General features: G+C 39.8%; 1 protein-coding gene across 1 annotated transcript in view; it reads left to right on the top strand.

Annotated features, from left to right (window-relative positions):
• The window catches only part of LOC128055517 (cytidine monophosphate-N-acetylneuraminic acid hydroxylase), a 61,172-nt gene that overhangs the window by 23,867 nt on the left and 18,677 nt on the right, over positions 1-18,628 (top strand). The window contains exons 9-12 of the mRNA XM_052648112.1: positions 2,276-2,411; positions 9,848-9,988; positions 14,529-14,703; positions 16,397-16,513. Of these exons, the coding sequence (XP_052504072.1) occupies positions 2,276-2,411; positions 9,848-9,988; positions 14,529-14,703; positions 16,397-16,513 (569 nt within the window). The remainder of the gene's footprint in view (positions 1-2,275; positions 2,412-9,847; positions 9,989-14,528; positions 14,704-16,396; positions 16,514-18,628) is intronic.

The raw sequence follows: 18,628 nt of genomic DNA, 5'->3' as shown, positions 1-18,628 counted from the left end.
AGGCAAATAGTGGTCAAAGAGTATAAACTTCCAGTTATAAGGTGAATATGTTCTGGGGATGTGATGCACAGTATAGTGACTATAGTTAACACCGTTGTGCTCTATATCTGAAAGTTGCAAAAAGAGCAGATCTTATGTGTTCTAACACATGAAAAATGGTAATGAGGTGATGAAGGTAATAAGCTAACCTTATTGTAGTAATCATTACGCATGCATGTATGCAATGAAATCACCGTGGTGTGTACTTTAAACTTATGTAAAATTACACATCAGTTATATCTCAAAGCTAGAAGAAATGTGCAATCCAAGGAAGAAGCGCTTCTGCTCTGGGTCTAAGTGTAGTGCTAGGTTTGGGATGGGGGAGGGTGTGTAAGTGGTACATTTTGTTCTCACTTTTGCTCAGTACTAGGATTGAAAGTGCTTAATATATGTTCACTTAATAAATGCATATGTTTTGTAAGCAATCTCTGTTTAATGATGTGGCAGAAATGCCCTACTTGCAATATGAAGAAAGCCTTGTAGAGTTCCTTTCTTCTCTTAAGTCTGTATTCATTGCTTCCCAGAATGTGTCACCATGTGAGACATAGAGGGGAGGTGCTGTCCTTAGTGGGTTAACAGTGTGACTGGGGAGGCAACATATACCTACTAAAGGTAGCTGGCAGAATTCCATCCTTTTTTTAAAGATTTGTTTGTTTGATTTTTGGCTGTGCTGTGTCTTCGTTGCTGTGCGTGGGCTTTCTCTAGTTGCAGTGAGTTGGGGCTACCCTCTAGTTGCGGTGTGTGGGCTTCTCATTATGGTGGCTTCTCTTACTGCAGAGCATGGGCTCTAGGCATGGGGACTTCAGCAGTTGCGGTGCTTTGGCTCAGCAGTTGTAGCTCTTGGGCTCTAGAGTGCTGGCTCAGTAGTTATGACGCACAGACTTAGTTGCTCCACAGCATGTGGGATCTTCCTGGACCAGGGATCAAACCTGTGTCCCCTGCGATAGCAGGAGGATTCTTTACCACTGAGCCACCAGGGAAGTCCCAGAATGTCATTCTTAGGTGGGTATGTGTATGTGTGTGTTTGCATGTGCACATATATTTAAGAAGGTCCGGAATATACCAGAACGTTAATAATTAAATGTTAATAGAGATCAGGTCTAGCTTATGGATAACTTTTATTTTTTTTCTGTCTCCTTGTCTGTGTTCAACAGATGTTCATAGCGGTAGGAGGAGGAGCAGTTCCCTGACACAGTGTCCCACATGCTCTGGGCCCTGCCTAAATTCTCAACTTCCTTTACTGTCTGTATCCCCATTGCTTGACCAATGTCAGCACATACTGGCCTGCTTTTTGTTCTTCAGACTCAATACGCCAAGTACATCCATGCCCTGGTCTTTGCATGTGCTGTTTCCACTGACTGAAGTGCTATTACCCCTGACCTCCACACAGTGGCCAATTCCTCTTCTATGTTTATCTGTATTCTATGACTCCAATGTCATCTTCACTAACTGTCCTGTCTAATAACCCCCTCCTCACCCCAGCCACTCTCTAGCCCATGGTCCTATTTTACTTTCTTCCTAGGTCATTGCTGTTTGAAAGAAATTTATTTACTTATTTATTATTTGCATCTTTCACTAGAATGACTGCTCCATGAGAGCAAGGAACTGCTTTTTCTTGTTCATCATTATATTTTCCATGCCTTAAACTATTTTGGCTCATAGGAGGTGCTCAATAAATATTGAGCAAATGAATGAATGAGCAAATGAACAAACTGTGAGGTAGGCATCACGATTCCATTTCACAGAGGAGAAAACAAACTTGAAGAATTTAAGTGGTAGAGCTGTGTTTTGACCCTAAGTCTTAACTGACTCCAACATCCAGGCCCTTGACCACTGCACACCCCCAAGGTGGAAAAAAATGTGCTTTGCATTTATAATCCACCCAGATAGCAAAGCCATTTCTATGTTAGAAGAGCATTAAGCAATACAAGAATTACAGTGCTCTTAAAATGTACATGTATGCAAGGTACAACTAGACGTGCCACCCTGTACATTCAGCTAGGTCCACATGAATTGCCATAAACAAGGAGAGGGTTGAGTGTCTTTGGCTAGTTCAGGAACATTTTCCTAGTAACCAAATGAAATTTGCAAAATAAAGCCACTAATGACAGAGTTTTGGTCTACATCTGAGTGTCAGCTGTCAATTTTTATCTCCTGAAAGATTTCTCTACTAGAGCTTTTGTTTTTCTCTGATTTCTGAACAGAGGAGACTCTAATCCAAACCCTGTCATTCCAGAGGAATGGAAAGCCCAGTTCATTAAAACAGAAAGGAAGAAACTCCTGAACTACAAGGCTCGGCTGGTGAAGGACCTACAACCCCGAATTTATTGCCCCTTTGCTGGGTATTTTGTGGAATCCCACCCATCAGACAAGTATGGCTGGACATTTTGTATAACATATTTACATATGAGTTAATGTATTCTGGGATGAATGATTTAGTTGTAAATGCAACATGGAATGAGAGAGAATAATTGGTAGGAATCTGGAGTTTACTTAACAAGCTGTCTGAGAACGGAGAGCATGAATGAAAGCAATGCTTGGCAGCTAGAGTTAATCCAGATAGAGTTTTGTCCAGAAGGATCCTGGAAAGGATAATGGCAAGTTATATGTATTCAGTATACACTAGAAATTGAACTGTGGCATTTAATCAAGTCATTTAGTTTTCTCAATGACACTGTAAGGTAGGTATCACTATGCCTGTTCAAGTTGGTTGAAACTCAGGGGCTAAGAGATTTGCCCAAATCACTCTGCTGGAATCACTGGAGTTAAGAAATGAATCCTGGTATGCTTAGCTCTGGAGCTCTTTTCTCTACACCATACTATATCTCAGAATAGAGACTATATCATTATCAAGTTATATTGTCATTTTTGAGTGTCCAAAAGGGTTTTTCTTGCAGCAGCATAACTTCTAGATCTTGTTTTTCAAGTGTATTTTTTGGAGGCCAGTGAGTTTTCTTTGAGAATGTTTGAAGGTTTTCATTTTAATGGTCACATGAAGTTTGGAAGAGCAGAGTCTCCAGACCTGATCCAGCATTACCTGATATCTGTTCTGAATGCTTGGTGTCATGAGAGAGGGCCAGGAGATCCCAGGGGAGGGTCAGATAACTGGAATAGCAAGAAGGACAGTCAGAGAGGCAGCTCTGAACCAAATGGCACTGAACCATTTCAATATTTTAGCAACTATTATGTCTTCTGGCTGAACATCAGTTCTGTCCTTCAAACAATGGGAGAAGGAGCAGAGAAAAAGATTTTGCTGCCATTTACAGCTCTCACACATCACACTATATGGAAATACCCAAGAACTGAGGAACTGGACTGTGGTGACATTTTGCACTCCACACTGTCTTGGACAGTGATGAGCGTCTGTTAAAAGATATAAAGAGAAAGCATGTCCAAGATCAATCAAGAGAGTCTGCTGGAGAAGGTGAAACAGTGTGTCATTCAATTACTTTCATATTCTAAGCTATGGGTCACTCAAGGGAAAAGTGAAAATTGATAGAAATATTTACCACATGACACTGGAGAGTATTGAAGTCAGGACGGTGAGGAAGTATTTCTGAGCTTGAATTAAAAAAAGAAAGACCCAGAGGATTTCCTTATTTGGCTTCATGTTATGTGTTTCATGTCAAACCTTATAGTCTGAAGGCAGATAAGTTAAGCATCCTTAGGGATGACCTTTTGGTCTAAGGCTTGACCAGAGAAGAGGAATTAGATAAAATAATGGACATTTGAAGTGCTTTAATCTATTACCTAAAATATGAGAAGGAAATAAGTGTTTTGCAGGGACCCCAAAAAAGGGATCTCTGCCTGAAAGTTTAAGAATGGACCAGGTGGCTTAGAGAGGTAGAGAGATAGTCTGTATCTGTGGAAAAACAGAAATATGGGCAGAGAAAAAGAATGCACTGTATTCATGGAAGAATTCAAGTAGCTGGGTTTCTAGTCATCAACTATGGAGACTAGCAGGTAGTAAAATAGTGTTTTTGAAGTGCTTAAGGAAAAGAACGGTCAACACAGATTCTAGATCCAGTGAAAATATCCTTCAAGAATGAAGGTAAGATAGAAACATTCCCAGATGAAAGGAAAACTAAGACAATTCATTACAAGAAGAGCTCCTTTAAGAGAAATGCCAACGAAACTTCTACAGATAAAAGGAAAATGACTCTAGAGGGACACTTGTGGAGGAACCACACTACCCAATTGTAAGACTCACTGTAAAACTACAGAAATCAAGACAGCATGATATTGATGAAGGGATAAACACATAGGGCAGTGAAATAGAATCTAAAAATAGATCTACCTACATATAGCCATTTGATTTTTGACAAAGGTACAAAAACAGTTCAACAGGGAAAGGATAGTCCTTTCAATGAATGTTATTTGACCAATTGGACATTCATGTGCAAAAAATGAACCACAGTGTAAACCCTACACTGTATCCCCTAAAATAAGTCTAAATGGGTCATAAATAAAAATGTAAATGTAGAACTATGAAACTTTCAGAGGAAGATATAGGAGAAAATCTTCATGAGCTTGGGTTAAGCAAAGTCTTCTTAGATATGACACCAAAAGCACAATCAGTTCATTGAAAATTTTAATACATTGGGCTTTATCAAAATTAAAATATTTGCTCTGTGAAAGACACTGCTAAGGGAGTAAAATTACAAACTGCAGACTGTGAGAAAATGCTTGCAAGTCATATATCTGATTGACAATTTGTGTCTAAAATATATAATCAACTTTCAAAATTCAGTGTAAGAAAGCAAAGAACTAAAAAATAAATGGGCAAAATATTTAAACAGATACTTCACCAAATAGGCATAAGAAATGATGTGCCTATATCGTTAGCCATTAGAGAATGCAGATTAAAACTGCAATGAAATAAGAATTAAAAGTAATACAAGTTATTAATAAAATTTTAATATAATTAAAATTAATAAAATTAATAAAATAAGAATGAAAATTAATAAAATTTAATGAAAGATTACCAGTATCCAATTATGACAAAGATACAAAACAATAAGACTTCTCAGACATTGCTGTTGAGAATTCAAAATGATACAGCTATCTGGAAATCAGTTTGACTGTTTCTTTAAATATATATTTATCATACAATCCAGAAGTTCCATTCATGGGTAATTACCCTAGAGAAACTAAACTTTTATTGAACACAAAAACTACACACAAATATTAATAGTAGTTCTATTCATAATTACCAGATCAACTCAAATATCCTTCAACAGGTGAATGGATAAACAAGCCATAGTATATCCACACTACAAATGCAATAAAAATAGATAGCTGTTGATATCCACAACAACATAGACGAATCTCAAAGGCATCATGCTAAGCGAAAGAAGTCGGCCTCCAAAGATACAAATTGTGTGATTCCACTTATATGACATTCCAGAAAAGGCAAAACTACTGGTTGGAGAGCAGATTGATGGTTGCCAAGGGCTGGGCTGAGGGGAGAGTTTGACTGACGGGCCAACAAGAGGGAGTTATGAGAGAACAGAATATAGAGCAGAGAGAATCGCTCTGTATCCTGACTGCAATGGTAGTTGCACAAATCTACACATATGTTAAAATTCATAGAGTTGATCACCCCAAACCGTCCAAAAATTGGATCTAAGTAATCTTAAAAATTAAAAAACCTAAACAGTTATTCTTAATACCTCAGCCATGTTAATTAAAGCTATATGTTTATTTAGATCATATTTGTAAGACAATGCATATCTTAATATAGGCATATTTTATATGAGTCACAACCCTTTGAAAGAAACAAAATACACAGTTTATTCATTTAGTAAATCTTGAAGCATAGCTTTATTATTTTAAATGTTAAAATCTTATAGATATTTTCATTTTTTACAAGATTCTGTCAGTTATATAGAGCATGTTTCATCACACAGCTACTCAGCTGTTAACGATAATAGTGTCTTTACAAGCAAACACCAGTGCCATTTGCTTCATGAAGATCCCCTTTGTGACCAGTAACTAGAGCACTTTGTGTACAAAGGGCAGGGACTTCCCATAAGCAGACAGGGAATGCATGTGTCATTCTACTCAGAGTACATTTATCTGTAAACTTGTTGGGTAGTAAAGAAATAGTCCTTGAGATTCATTTTTATGGCAAAATTCTGTAAGTACTGACCATAATTTCTCATCAACTGAGGCTTCAGAGTACAGTAGGAGAAATAGTGTACATGGAATTTAGGCTCTTCCCTACTACCTCTTATTAGGACCGATTATTATTATTATTATTCTTTTACTTTTCTGGGCTTCATGTGTCTCATCATTAAAACCTGACTGCTTTCATTTTGAAGTTCTGTGTTGTCTGGTGACATGTCTACATGTATCTTATCGATTAATATGTCCGATTGCTGATATGTTCCCTTTATTACTTGTTGATATTATGTAGCTGTCTCACATCTTCCAAATATTTTCAGATAGACTGGTTTAAGGCTAAATAATAATTTCTTTTGATCAATACTGTTCATCATTCATTCATTCATCTATTGAGCCACATGTTCTTGGTGCTGGAGAACTAGGGATGAAATGATTGTCTTCAGAGTTGAAAGAGAAAAACAATGATGATGTAGAATGATAAATGCTGTGGTACATGCGTGTTCTGAAGGCAGTGGGAGTCAGGTGGGAGTCAGAAACTGACTGTTGGAAACCATGGATGGGACGATTGAAACAAAGTTTTGAAGTATGAGTAAACCCTGACCAACAAAGATAGAAAGATGCTGAGATGAGTGACTGCAGTTCAGTGCAGGGGACGGAGGCAGGTGTTTGAGGAAGTGGGGAGGAGGGAACGGAGGGAACCAGACAGTGAACACTACTGTGTGCCACTCCACATGACTTGGATTTATCCTTAAGAATGAGGGGGTCCGATGAGCAGAGACATGATCAGATGTGCACCAGGGAGGTTAGGCTGTATGTATGGTGGGAAGGGAGATAGGAATGTCGATCCTGGAGACCAGTTTGAAAATCATTACAACAATCTCGGAAGGATTGACGAAAAACATTGGCAACTGAGAAGAGAATTCAGATTCGAGAAACATCAAGGAGGTTGCATTGTGAGAACCTGGAGAAGAACTGGATATGATGGTTTCTTACCAATGGGACATGTGACCACTTAACATGATGCTGGCATTTAAATTGATTATAAGCCATTCTTCTGTGTATTCGCGGTTGGCAGATGTTACCCTTGGTACTCACAATACCCCTCAGAGGGTGGAATCTGGGTGTGTATTCATTTTATTATTATTTTAGAGATAGAGACAAAGAAGTTAAAGAATTTTGTGAATGCCACACATTGTGTTTTAGGAAGAGTAATCTGATAGCGTCATGTTTCTCAGGAGGCAAGGAAACCAGTTAATGAATCATTTTGAGATGAGAGGTAGGAAGAAGATGGGACAAAGAGGTGACACTGCTGCAAACTGAGGGCTGTGCCAGTGGAAGGACATTCACATGTGCAGGAGGGAGTAGTTAGACATCTTTGGGTGGACAGACATCATTACTCATGTCTGCAAAATTGATCCCAAGATCACAAATAATGTAAGTCACCTTGGAGCTATGAAATTGCAGTGCTTACATATGTTTGTATATCTGGCTGAAAATATCTATCCAGTCTAGGTCACCAAGCTGCAGCACAAGAAAGTAAAATTCCCTTTAACAAAAATACTTGGGTCATCCATGTCTGATGAAGTACAGTGACAAAGCCTGTTTCTCTGAATCTCTCTTTTTTGACTCCAGCACCACCACGATTACCTTCCCAAATAACATTGAAATTGATGACTTAGAACTTTTCCAGAAAGACTGTGGTTTGTAATTAAATTTGGGAGATACTCAGCTCTGATCAATAACACAATGAGAAACTAGATATCAGGAGGGGCTCTGACCGAGAATGTGTGTGTGCTCTTTTCCAACCAGTGGATTTTAATGGTTTTGAATGGAAAGACTTTTTTGGGAGGGGGCTTATAAAACACAGAAATTTATTTCTCACACATCTGAAGACTGGAAAGTCCAAGATCAAGGTGCTGGCAGACTTAGTGTCTAGTGAGGGCCTGCTACCTGGTTCATAGATGCCTATCTTTTTTAATATAACCTTACATGGTGGAAGGGGTTAGAAAGATTTATCAGACTTTCTCCTAAAGTTGGGGAGATGCTCCTCCTTGTGACCTCCTGGGAAGGTCAAGCCCCGCTCTGGCGATAGAGCACTGGATGGACACTGCTGACCTGGGACAAGTCACCTGGCCCCTCTGATCCTTAGTCTCTTTCTGTATAAAATGAGAGTAATAAAGGCAGGTATCTCATTCAGTTCAGTTCAGTCTCTCAGTCGTGTCTGACTCTTTGTGACCCCATGAATCGCAGCACGCCAGGCCTCCCTGTCCATCACCAACTCCCGGAGTTCACTCAGACTCACATCCATCAAGTCAGTGATGCCATCCAGCCATCTCATCCTCTGTCAGCCCCTTCTTCTCCTGCGCCCAATCCCTCCCAGCATCAGAGTATTTTCCAATGAGTCAACTCTTCGCATGAGGTGGCCAAAGTACTGGAGTTTCAGCTTTAGCATCATTCCTTCCAAAGGAATCCCAGGGCTGATCTCCTTCAGAATGGACTGGTTGGATCTCCTTGCAGTCCAGGGGACTCTCAAGAGTCTTCTCCAACACCACAGTTCAAAAGCATCAATTCTTCGGCACTCAGCCTTCTTCATAGTCCAACTCTCACATCCATACATGACCACAGGAAAAACCATAGCCTTAACCGGACAGACCTTTGTTGGCAAAGTAATGTCTCTGCTTTTGAATATGCTATCTAGGTTGGTCATAACTTTCCTTCCAAGGAGTAAGTGTCTTTTAATTTCATGGCTGCAATCACCATCTGCAGTGATTTTGGAGCCCAAAAAATAAAGTCTGACACTGTTTCCACTGTTTCGCCATCTATTTCCCATGAAGTGATGGGACCGGATGCCATGATCTTCGTTTTCTGAATGTTGAGCTTTAAGCCAACTTTTTCCCTCTCCTCTTTCACTTTCATCAAGAGGCTTTTGAGTTCCTCTTCACTTTCTGCCATAAGGGTGGTGTCTCATTAGTGGGTTGTAAAGATAAAAACAATTAGTTCATGTTATTTGCTTAGCATTTACATACCAGATAGTATTTAATCATCTATATATTTAATTAAAGGGCTTTCCTTATAGCTCAGCCAGTAAAGAATCTGCCTGCAGTGCAGCAGACCTTGGTTCAGTTCCTGGGTTGGGAAGATCCCCTGGAGAAGGAAATGGCAACCTACTCCAGTATTCTTGCCTGGAGAATCCCATGGATAGAGGAGACTGGCAGGCTACAGTCTATGAGGTTGCAAGAGTCAGACACAACTTAGCGACTAAACCACCACCACCACCATATTTAATTAATATTAAATACAATAAAACAAGCCAATATTCTATACACCTGAAACTAACACACTATTATAAATAACTATACTTCAATTTTTAAAAAACTGGGAAAAATTAAATATGAGTATGCTATTCCCACCTCTTTATAATAATTTCACTCTATCTAACTTCAATTCCAATTACTATGTGATTATTACTTAAAAACAAGCTATAAATGCAACCTTCTTTGACTAATAGCTCTTCCCTAATTAGGAACATTAGCCCAAATATAGTCTTTCTTTTTCCTGAGGTAAGTAGAGGGGGATTGGGAAGTATGAATGAAGAAGAAACAAATAAAAATTCTGTCATTGTTCTAATCGGAATTTCAACTGAGAATAAGCTTTCTGACATGGGAATGTCTTTATTTCTTAGGTACATTAAGGAAACAAACATCAAAAATGACCCAGATGAACTCAACAATCTTATCAAGAAAAATTCTGATGTGTTAACATGGACACCGCGACCTGGAGCCACTCTTGATCTGGGTAGGATGCTAAAGGATCCAACAGACAGGTTTGGCTTAAATACTTACTAGAGAATAAAAATGATTCAGGGATTTTTTTTTTCAATTTTATGAGAAAATAAAGGATATACTTATGGCCTCTTGGTAGGTCCTGATTCATAGGAATACTAAGTTTTGTGTTTGTTTGTTTGTTTTTTTTTGAGTAGCATCCTAAACTTGTCATGAATTAATATCCACACATCACTTTTCTAAACAGAATTCTTACCCTTCAAATAAAAAACTATTAAATAAGTATCTTTCAAATCTAGGGGATAAAAGATTGAAATTTTTTCCTCAGTACTATAAATAATTTTCTCATCCTATATAATAGTTAACCCAAGTGTTTTCCTCACCTCAGAACCTTCCTTGAAGATAAAGAGTAAGGAAGTTTTTTCTTTGAAGGATAATTGATACAGCTCAAAGTGAAATACAATGAGCCTGAGAGTTAGTTTTCATATGAACATAAACATTCAGTTCAGTTCAGTTCAGTGACTCAGTCGTGTCCGACTCTTTGCGAGCCCATGAATCGCAGCATGCCAGGCCTCCCTGTCCATCACCATCTCCTGGAGTTCACTCAGACTCACATCCATCAAGTCAGTGATGCCATCCAGCCATCTCATCCTCTGTCGTCCCCTTCTTCTCCTGCCCCCAGTCCCTCCCAGCATCAGTCTTTTCCAATGAGTCAACTGTCCGCATGAGGTGGCCAAAGTACTGGAGTTTCAGCTTTAGCATCATTCCTTCCAAAGAACACCCAGGGCTGATCTCCTTTAGAATGGATTGGTTGGATCTCCTTGCAGTCCAAGGGACTCTCAAGAGTCTTCTCCAACACCACAGTTCAAAAGCATCAATTCTTCGGTGCTCAGCCTTCTTCACAGTCCAACTCTCACATCCATACATGACCAGAGGAAAAACCATAGCCTTGACTAGACAGACCTTAGTTGGCAAAGTAATGTCTCTGCTTTTGAATATGCTATCTAGGTTGGTCATAACTTTCCTTCCAAGGAGTAAATGTCTTAATTTCATGGCTGCAATCACCATCTGCAGTGATTTTGGAGCCCAAAAAATAAAGTCTGACACTGTTTCCACTGTTTCGCCATCTATTTCCCATGAAGTGATGGGACCGGATGCCATGATCTTCGTTTTCTGAATGTTGAGCTTTAAGCCAACTTTTTCCCTCTCCTCTTTCACTTTCATCAAGAGGCTTTTTAGTTTCTCTTCACTTTCTGCCATAAGGGTGGTGTTATCTGCATATCTGAGGTTATTGATATTTCTCCCAGCAATCTTGATTCCAGCTTGTGCTTCTTCCAGTCCAGTGTTTCTCATGATATATAAGAACTCTGCATATAAGTTAAGTAAGCAGGGTGACAGTATACCTCCTTGATGTCCTCCTTTTCCTATTTGGAACCAGTCTACCCAACTGCCAATTCCCTAGGCAGTGCATTTGAACAGGAAGCAGTGCCCTGGGAGTGCGGTGCAGGAAACATGAGCCTTGATGTCGCGGGCCGAGACTTTTCAAATACTTGCGTGTAGGCTCAGTCGCTCCATCATGTCTAACTCTTTGCAGCACCATGAACTGTAGCCTGCCAGGTTCCTCTGTCTATGGAATTTTCCAGGCAAGAATACTGAAGTGGGTTGCTAGTTCCTTCTCCAGGGGATCTTCCCAAGTCAGGGAATGCTTTACCACTGTACCATTAGGAAGCCCCTTACAAATACTTGTTTTGAGGCAAATGAAACTGTTAGTTCCTCACCTTTATTTAGAAATGGACTAAATGTGTCAGAAATCTGGACACACCAAAAGCACACTCCTCTCTTGGCCTTACCTTTGCAAAGTTGGCATGAATGGTGCAGCCAGCTGATTATGACCTTTTGTAACCTCCCATACCCAACTGGTTGCCACATCTAATCAATTCTACTGCATAAATCTCTTACAAATCCATCACTCTAGTTCTTCCATTGTGACTTTAATTTAACTTCTCACAATTTTTCACCTAGATTCCTGCAGTGGCCCCTGAGCCTCTGCTCCGATCCATTCCTCGGCACATCCTGACCCTGTGCTGCTCACAGTCCACTGGTGGGTTGAGAAATCAATTGCATTGACCACAACCAGCATTTTTTAAAAATGTAATAGAGTAAAATCAAATAGACCTGAGTATATTGCCCAGATACATATAACAAGGGATAGTATCATTTCAGGAAACTTTTGTCTCACAGGTGCCCATGTGGGGGTCCTGATGCAAAATAAAACTCTTACTAGGATCACAGGCAAGGAGTCTGAAAGTCCTTACTCTGCCTTGCTGCCAAAGATACTTTTTTTTAATGCAAAACTCTGTCCCCTTCCCTGTTTAAAATTCCTTAGAATCTCCCCAGTATCTCAAGGGTAAAAGCAGTTCGTATTCTCTAGATTAGGGGTGAGAGAAGTTTTTAATTATTTCAGGTTTTAGCAGGGCATTCAAGAGTCTGGCATTTGGCATTTGCAGAATTCTCCATCCTCTCTCTCCAGTTCCCCAGATGTATCCTATGGTAATAATTCTCAAACTTGAAAGCACATCAGAATAACTCCAGTCACTTGGATAACTGCAGCTCCTTGGGTTCCACCCTCTAAGATTCTCTTTGGGTAGATAGGAGGTAGAGCCCGGGAATCTGCATTTGTATCATCAAGTCACACCAAAGCATTCTGGGTAACGAGAGGGTTGATTATTGTTGGATTCTCAATTGTAAGACACAGAGTAAGGGATATAGGGAGACTAAGTGCTTAACTCTGCCTTCTTGTAAGGGGAGGAGTGGGCAGGAGAGAACAGTAAATGTGTCCAGGAAAGCATTTGTGCCTTAGAAAACAGGAGGAGGTTTCAGAGAGTAATTAAGAGAGCGAGAGAGATCGAGATTCTGGCACATGCTGGAGAAGGAAGGTGCAAATAATGTCATGAGTTTGGAGAATGCGGATACTTTGTTTTTTGTTTTCTAAAAAATGTTTCTACTGAAATATAGTAGATTTACAATGTTGTGTTAGTAAATATATTTACTTTGAGTAAGTGAATAGTATGCCATTCATTCAGAAAGGACTTACTGAGCTCCTTCTGTAAACCTGGCATCATAGTAGGTACAGGCAAACAGCTGTGAAGAGGTCCTTCCCTCATGAAGTCAAATCCACCCCAGTGTAGGGGCAGTAAGTGAAAGGGGAGGGAAAGGGTGAGACAGGGTGTCCGGCCAGGGCTAGAAAGAATTTGCAAAACAGTCCAGGGAATTTGCCTATGAGTAAGGAGAGCTTGAGAAAGTTTTAAAGTGAGGAAGAAATATTACTGTGTTGTTTTTTTTTAAAAAAGAAAAACCATTTCCATTTGCAGAAGAGCATTTCCTGGGGGAAGAGGCCACAGTGGGAAGAACTGGAGTCAGGAAGGCCAACTGGGAGATTGAGGCTCTATCCAGCAAGAGATTAGTGAGGCTAAAAAATGAGATGAGGCAAGGAGTTGAGGAAGCAGATTTGAGATTCATTTAAAAGTTAGAAACTTCAGGATTTGACAAGTAATTTATTACCAAAACCAGTGCTTCTCTAGCTTTGGTCAAACAATGGACTAAAAGTGTTGTTTTGAGAAGTGCCACAGAGTTGCCTAATCTGTACTAGCCAGGTGCCCATTTCCTCATCACCATTCCCTCATCCCGATCACATTCTATTCTATTACCAGGATTCACGTTTCCATGTCCCATGCAATGATCCATCCTCACATTGGATGGACAGCTTTAGGAATGTCAGAGAACTGTCATCTATATTGCTGACTGGGTTTCCAGGTAGAGTTGCCCTGTCTGTCAGCTTTGATTAGTACAGAAAGATGACCATATATTAGAGACACAAAATTCTCGGTATATCTTGAGGACAGGCTAAAGTCATTCCTATGTTCAACAAATGTTTGTGGGGCCTCTTCTGTGGCCGGGCTTCCTTGGTGGCTCAGACAGTAAAGAATCTGCATGCAAAGCAGGAGACCAGGGTTCGATCCCTGGGTTGGGAAGATCCCCTGGAAAAGGGAAGGGCAACCCCCTCCAGTATTCTTACCTGGGAAATCCCATGGACAGAGCAGCCTGGCAGGCTACAGTCCATGGAGTAGCGAAGAGGTGGACACGACTAACACTTTCTGTGTGCCAATCACGGATGCTGCTCTCATCAAACTTATATGCTAGTGGAGGTCAGGGGGCAGGGCAGGTGTGAGCAGGCTTCTACAAACTCAACGTGACCATATTATATTCAACATTCCCATAATTTAGTGATTTGAGCTGAAAGGGCCCGCATCAGTGGCTTTCCAACTTTTTTTTTTCCAGACAAGGACTTTTATCTTTAAATGTATTGACTTTGAGAGCCGTCACACTAAACAATTAACAGGAGCTATTCTGGTTAAGGCTGGGGAAGTGTCCCCCAAGGCACTTCTGTGGGACCCCTGGGTACCACCTAAATGATCAAAAAGCTGCTCCTCTGATTGACTGTTGAAATTGAAGTGCTAACTTTTGCCTTCCTTCCTTATTTATTGCTGTCTTCTTTCCTTCTCTTATCTTTTTGTCTTTAAGCAAAGGCATCATTGACCCTCCGGAGGGGACTAAAATTTACAAGGATTCCTGGGACTTTGGACCATATTTGAAAATCTTGAATGCTGCTGTAGGAGATGAAATATTTCGTCACCCATCCTGGATAAAAGAATACTTCACTTGGGCTGGATTTAAGGATTATAACCTGGTGGTCAGGGTATGCTTATGAAGTACCATTTGTCTTTGCTTTCCTGTATTATGGAAGTATATGAAAACCCCTTCGTATTCCAATTTGTTTCTCAATAAGCATTTTTTAACTCCTACCGTTTGCTTCACAGAGAATTGATGGGACAATGTGCTTAAACAATCCCTTTTTGAAAATGTGTTCATAGGAAGCATTCTGAGGTCCAGCTCAGTTTCTCTTTGGGAGGATTCTTTTTCTTCCCATCACCATGTGTTAGTTGCTTTTGTTTTGTCGATATTTTGCGGTGTTGTGTTTATGGCAGAAAAAGCTATTTAAACTGTGAAACTGGCAGGTGGACCCCACCAGAGAGGGTGGTGTCCTGTAGCAGCAGGAAGTGGGTAATTCTTATCTGCACCCATGGTAAGGAGTGAGGTTCACTAACCACAGGGTCAGCCTGGAACTTAAATTAGCCCTGATACATACACACAGAGCTTCTAGGCTCAAGTGGATCATGCTGTAAGCTGGTCACCAGAAAACTGAGGATGTATCCAAAAGCAAAATATGTACTGAAAAGCAGAGCGTGAAAGAGAAAGAGGAGGTCCAAAATGGGCTGGAAATCCCTGCAGTACTTATCTGTATATTTTATCCCAATTATATTTAGTGCCTGAATTTGTGCACGGGGAGCAAAGTTTAGGGAACGCATCAGGAAATGGACGACATTATACCCTTGGAAACAAAGATTGGTTACCCTCGGGGTGAGGACTAGTTTCAAGTTTACCTTTCAACCCCTGAACATTAATACTTGGTAGCAGACGATACTTAGCATTCTCAAAATCAGTAAGTCCTAAAAACCTACCCAGGGGTCAGTGCCAGGCTGTGACAAAGTTTTGCTGGTCAGTAATGAAACAAGTATGAGTATGCATGTGAGTATGGTTACAAAGATGTCAACTCTCTTTTCTTGGGATGAATTGTCATTATTCCAAGATTGTTGTTGTTCAGTTGCCAAATTGTGTCCAACTCTTTGTGACCCCATAGACTGCAGCATGCCAGGCTTCCAAGATTAGTCCTTTCTATTTTTGAGGCATGAAAGCCTTCCTCCTTTAATGGAATAAAAGGACAGTATATGTAAGAATTTTTTTTAAGTCCTCACTTAGCAAAATGAAATATTGATGCCTCTATTAGCTCCCAAATATTTTTTAGAAAATTGTCTTTGAAACCCGAAGACCTGAGGAACTTTGGTCTAAATGAGATTTTCAGTTGAGTGATTAATGTGAAAAAGAGAAAATATTTGGAATTTTCAATGACACTCTTTATGTTTGGCTGCTAGGTGATGATGAGAAACATTCCACGTTTTATTTATCTTTTAGCCTGCAAACTACAGTGGTATTTGATAGCTCCTTACTAATTATACTTACTAATTACTAAGTATACTAATTATACATATATCTAAGACAATGATAACCTTCTCTGTAAATCTGAATGAAGTTAGTGATATGAAGCAGTTTTGCTAGTGTAGAAGAATAGGATTAGAATTCAATTCAGGAAAGAGAAGAGTTAGAGAGCCACGTAGACTGATGGGGGAGTAGGAGAGAAGAGAGAGACAAGCCTCTTTTTATATTTACTCCACTTCATTGCTATCATTTGCTTGCACATTCTAGAATTTTTTGAGGATCTTGACCACCAGATTGATATGCTTCTTCCCTTTACCATGTTGTCATTTGCACAGATGATTGAGACAGATGAGGACTTCAGCCCTTTTCCTGGAGGATATGACTATTTGGTTGACTTTCTAGATTTATCCTTTCCAAAAGAAAGACCAAGCCGGGAACATCCATATGAGGAAGTAAGCAGCAACACCAGTGGAAACGCTCCTTCCTTCCTTCTTTCCTTCCTTCCTAAATAAATAAATTTTTAAATTTACTCCAAAAAAATTTGGAGTAGCTTTAGCTTTACAGTAAAGTCACAAGGATACTACAGAGAATGTTAACATACTTCTTTAACATGCTACACTTGTCACAACTAATATGCCGATATTGAAAGAATATTTTTAACTAAACTCCATACTTGCTTCTTTTTTGAGTCATTTGCAAAGACTGGCTTTTCTACCTGCTTCCTTCCAAACAGCTGACCCACCTGTGCTGTTAGCAGACCTGCAAGCATTGATCTTTGTCTGCCCCTTTACCTTTTCTCCAGCAATGTCTCCTTCCGCAAACAAACCCTATTGGTGGCTTTCTACAAAAAACTGTCAGCATAAACCAATGCCTATTTCGAGTTCCAACTTTTAGCAGATCCCTATCCCAAGTCAGGCATGATGTTAAGAGCTGGGGCTCTGGACACAACGTCAAGACTGGTATGGGTTCCCTACCCCTGCTGATTAGGATTACTGACTATGAGCCTTTGAATCCCTGTTCAAGTCTTTTTTTTTTTTTCCTCCTCCTTCAATGGGGCTTCTTCGTACTTTATAATTTTTTTTTATGATAGGCAAATGACATAATATATATGAGCATGGATTGTAATTTTAAATTCTATGTACATGTAAGAATCACTAAATAAATTAGGAAGGTGTATAGTCTGCCCTTAAGCATATTAAACATGTGCCATATAAATGTGTAATGCTTTAATTATAGAAGTTACCTTCACTTTCACTTTTCACTTTCCTGCATTGGAGAAGGAAATGGCAACCCACTCCAGTGTTCTTGCCTGGAGAATCCCAGGGACGGGGGAGCCTGGTGGGCTGACGTCTATGGGGTTGCACAGAGTCGGACATGACTGAAGTGACTTAGCAGCAGCAGCAAATGTACCTTTATATAATAGGCCTGTTCTTAAACTACATTTTAATAATTGGATTTGTATTTTTATGTTTAGTACTTGCTGTTGAAGAGAATCCTATGCTGAAACTTTAGTAAAACCGATAATCTACTGCCTGCTTTGGGGGTTTTAAAAAACTGAGTTTTCACACATAGGAAAACACTACATGAAACACCCATTTGAAGCAAAATGAACCTGATATTTTATTGCTTTTTTTTACCAAACATACATAACACAGCTTCATAAATATAAAGTCATTTGATATAACAACCATGATATGATATTACTATACTCCCCTACAGATGAGGAAAATCCCATGCCGAGAGGTTCAGTAATCTGCCCAAGGTCATACAGCTTGTAAATCATGATGAAGGCTTTAGCAGCAAGGGGTCTAACTGTAAAGTCTGTATATTTAGACACTGCATTGCTTCTTAAATCTGAATTTACGAAACTTGTAAATTAAGGTATCTCTTAACCATACGGGAGATTTTTCCTTGGAATTTTTAAAATCTTAAGTTCATTTAAAATACGTCATTGAAAAATAAAGGCGTGTTTTTACAGCTTTTCACATTGCTTCTGTTAAATAAAGCTAGCAACAGCTCTCTTTAATACAAATGAGCAGACTTACCACACTATGGGGCAAATCGTCATGCCTGCCACATACATGGTGGTCCCTATTTTGACTCAAATGCTTTTATATCTCAGGATATTAGTGATATTTCGGTATGTTGAGGTTTGTTTAAAGAGGTTATCCTTGGAAGAGCTCCATCTCTTGCCACTTGGAGCCTTCTCATATTGCCTTTTTTGGAGGGGAGACATTCACTGCCTTTCAAACACATGAATATATTTTCTATCATACCAACTCTCCATCTTTCCTAGATGCCCAGCCCCTAGCGCTCTCAGGAGCTCCTGCTCCGGTCTGGATGGGCTCCTCTCTAGGTCTGCTGCCAATCTGTCACCCTGTGACCTCCCTCAGCCTCTTCTAGACCCCACCCATGTCTTCACTTCTTTGCTTTCCTTCTTTGTGGTATTTTCTGCTTAGGTATCTGCTGAAGAAAGTTTGCACAGAAGCTACGGTTTAAGTACTTTCTGCCTGTTCTTGCACAGCAGCTTGCTGAACACATAATGCTGGGTGGCAGTCACTTTCCAC

Source organism: Budorcas taxicolor, chromosome 11 (genome assembly GCF_023091745.1).
Source record: "Budorcas taxicolor isolate Tak-1 chromosome 11, Takin1.1, whole genome shotgun sequence".
In the NCBI taxonomy this organism is placed as follows: Eukaryota; Metazoa; Chordata; class Mammalia; order Artiodactyla; family Bovidae; genus Budorcas; species Budorcas taxicolor.
The sequence above is the reverse complement of the archived record's forward strand: the minus strand, read 5'-3'. Positions and strand labels throughout refer to the sequence as shown.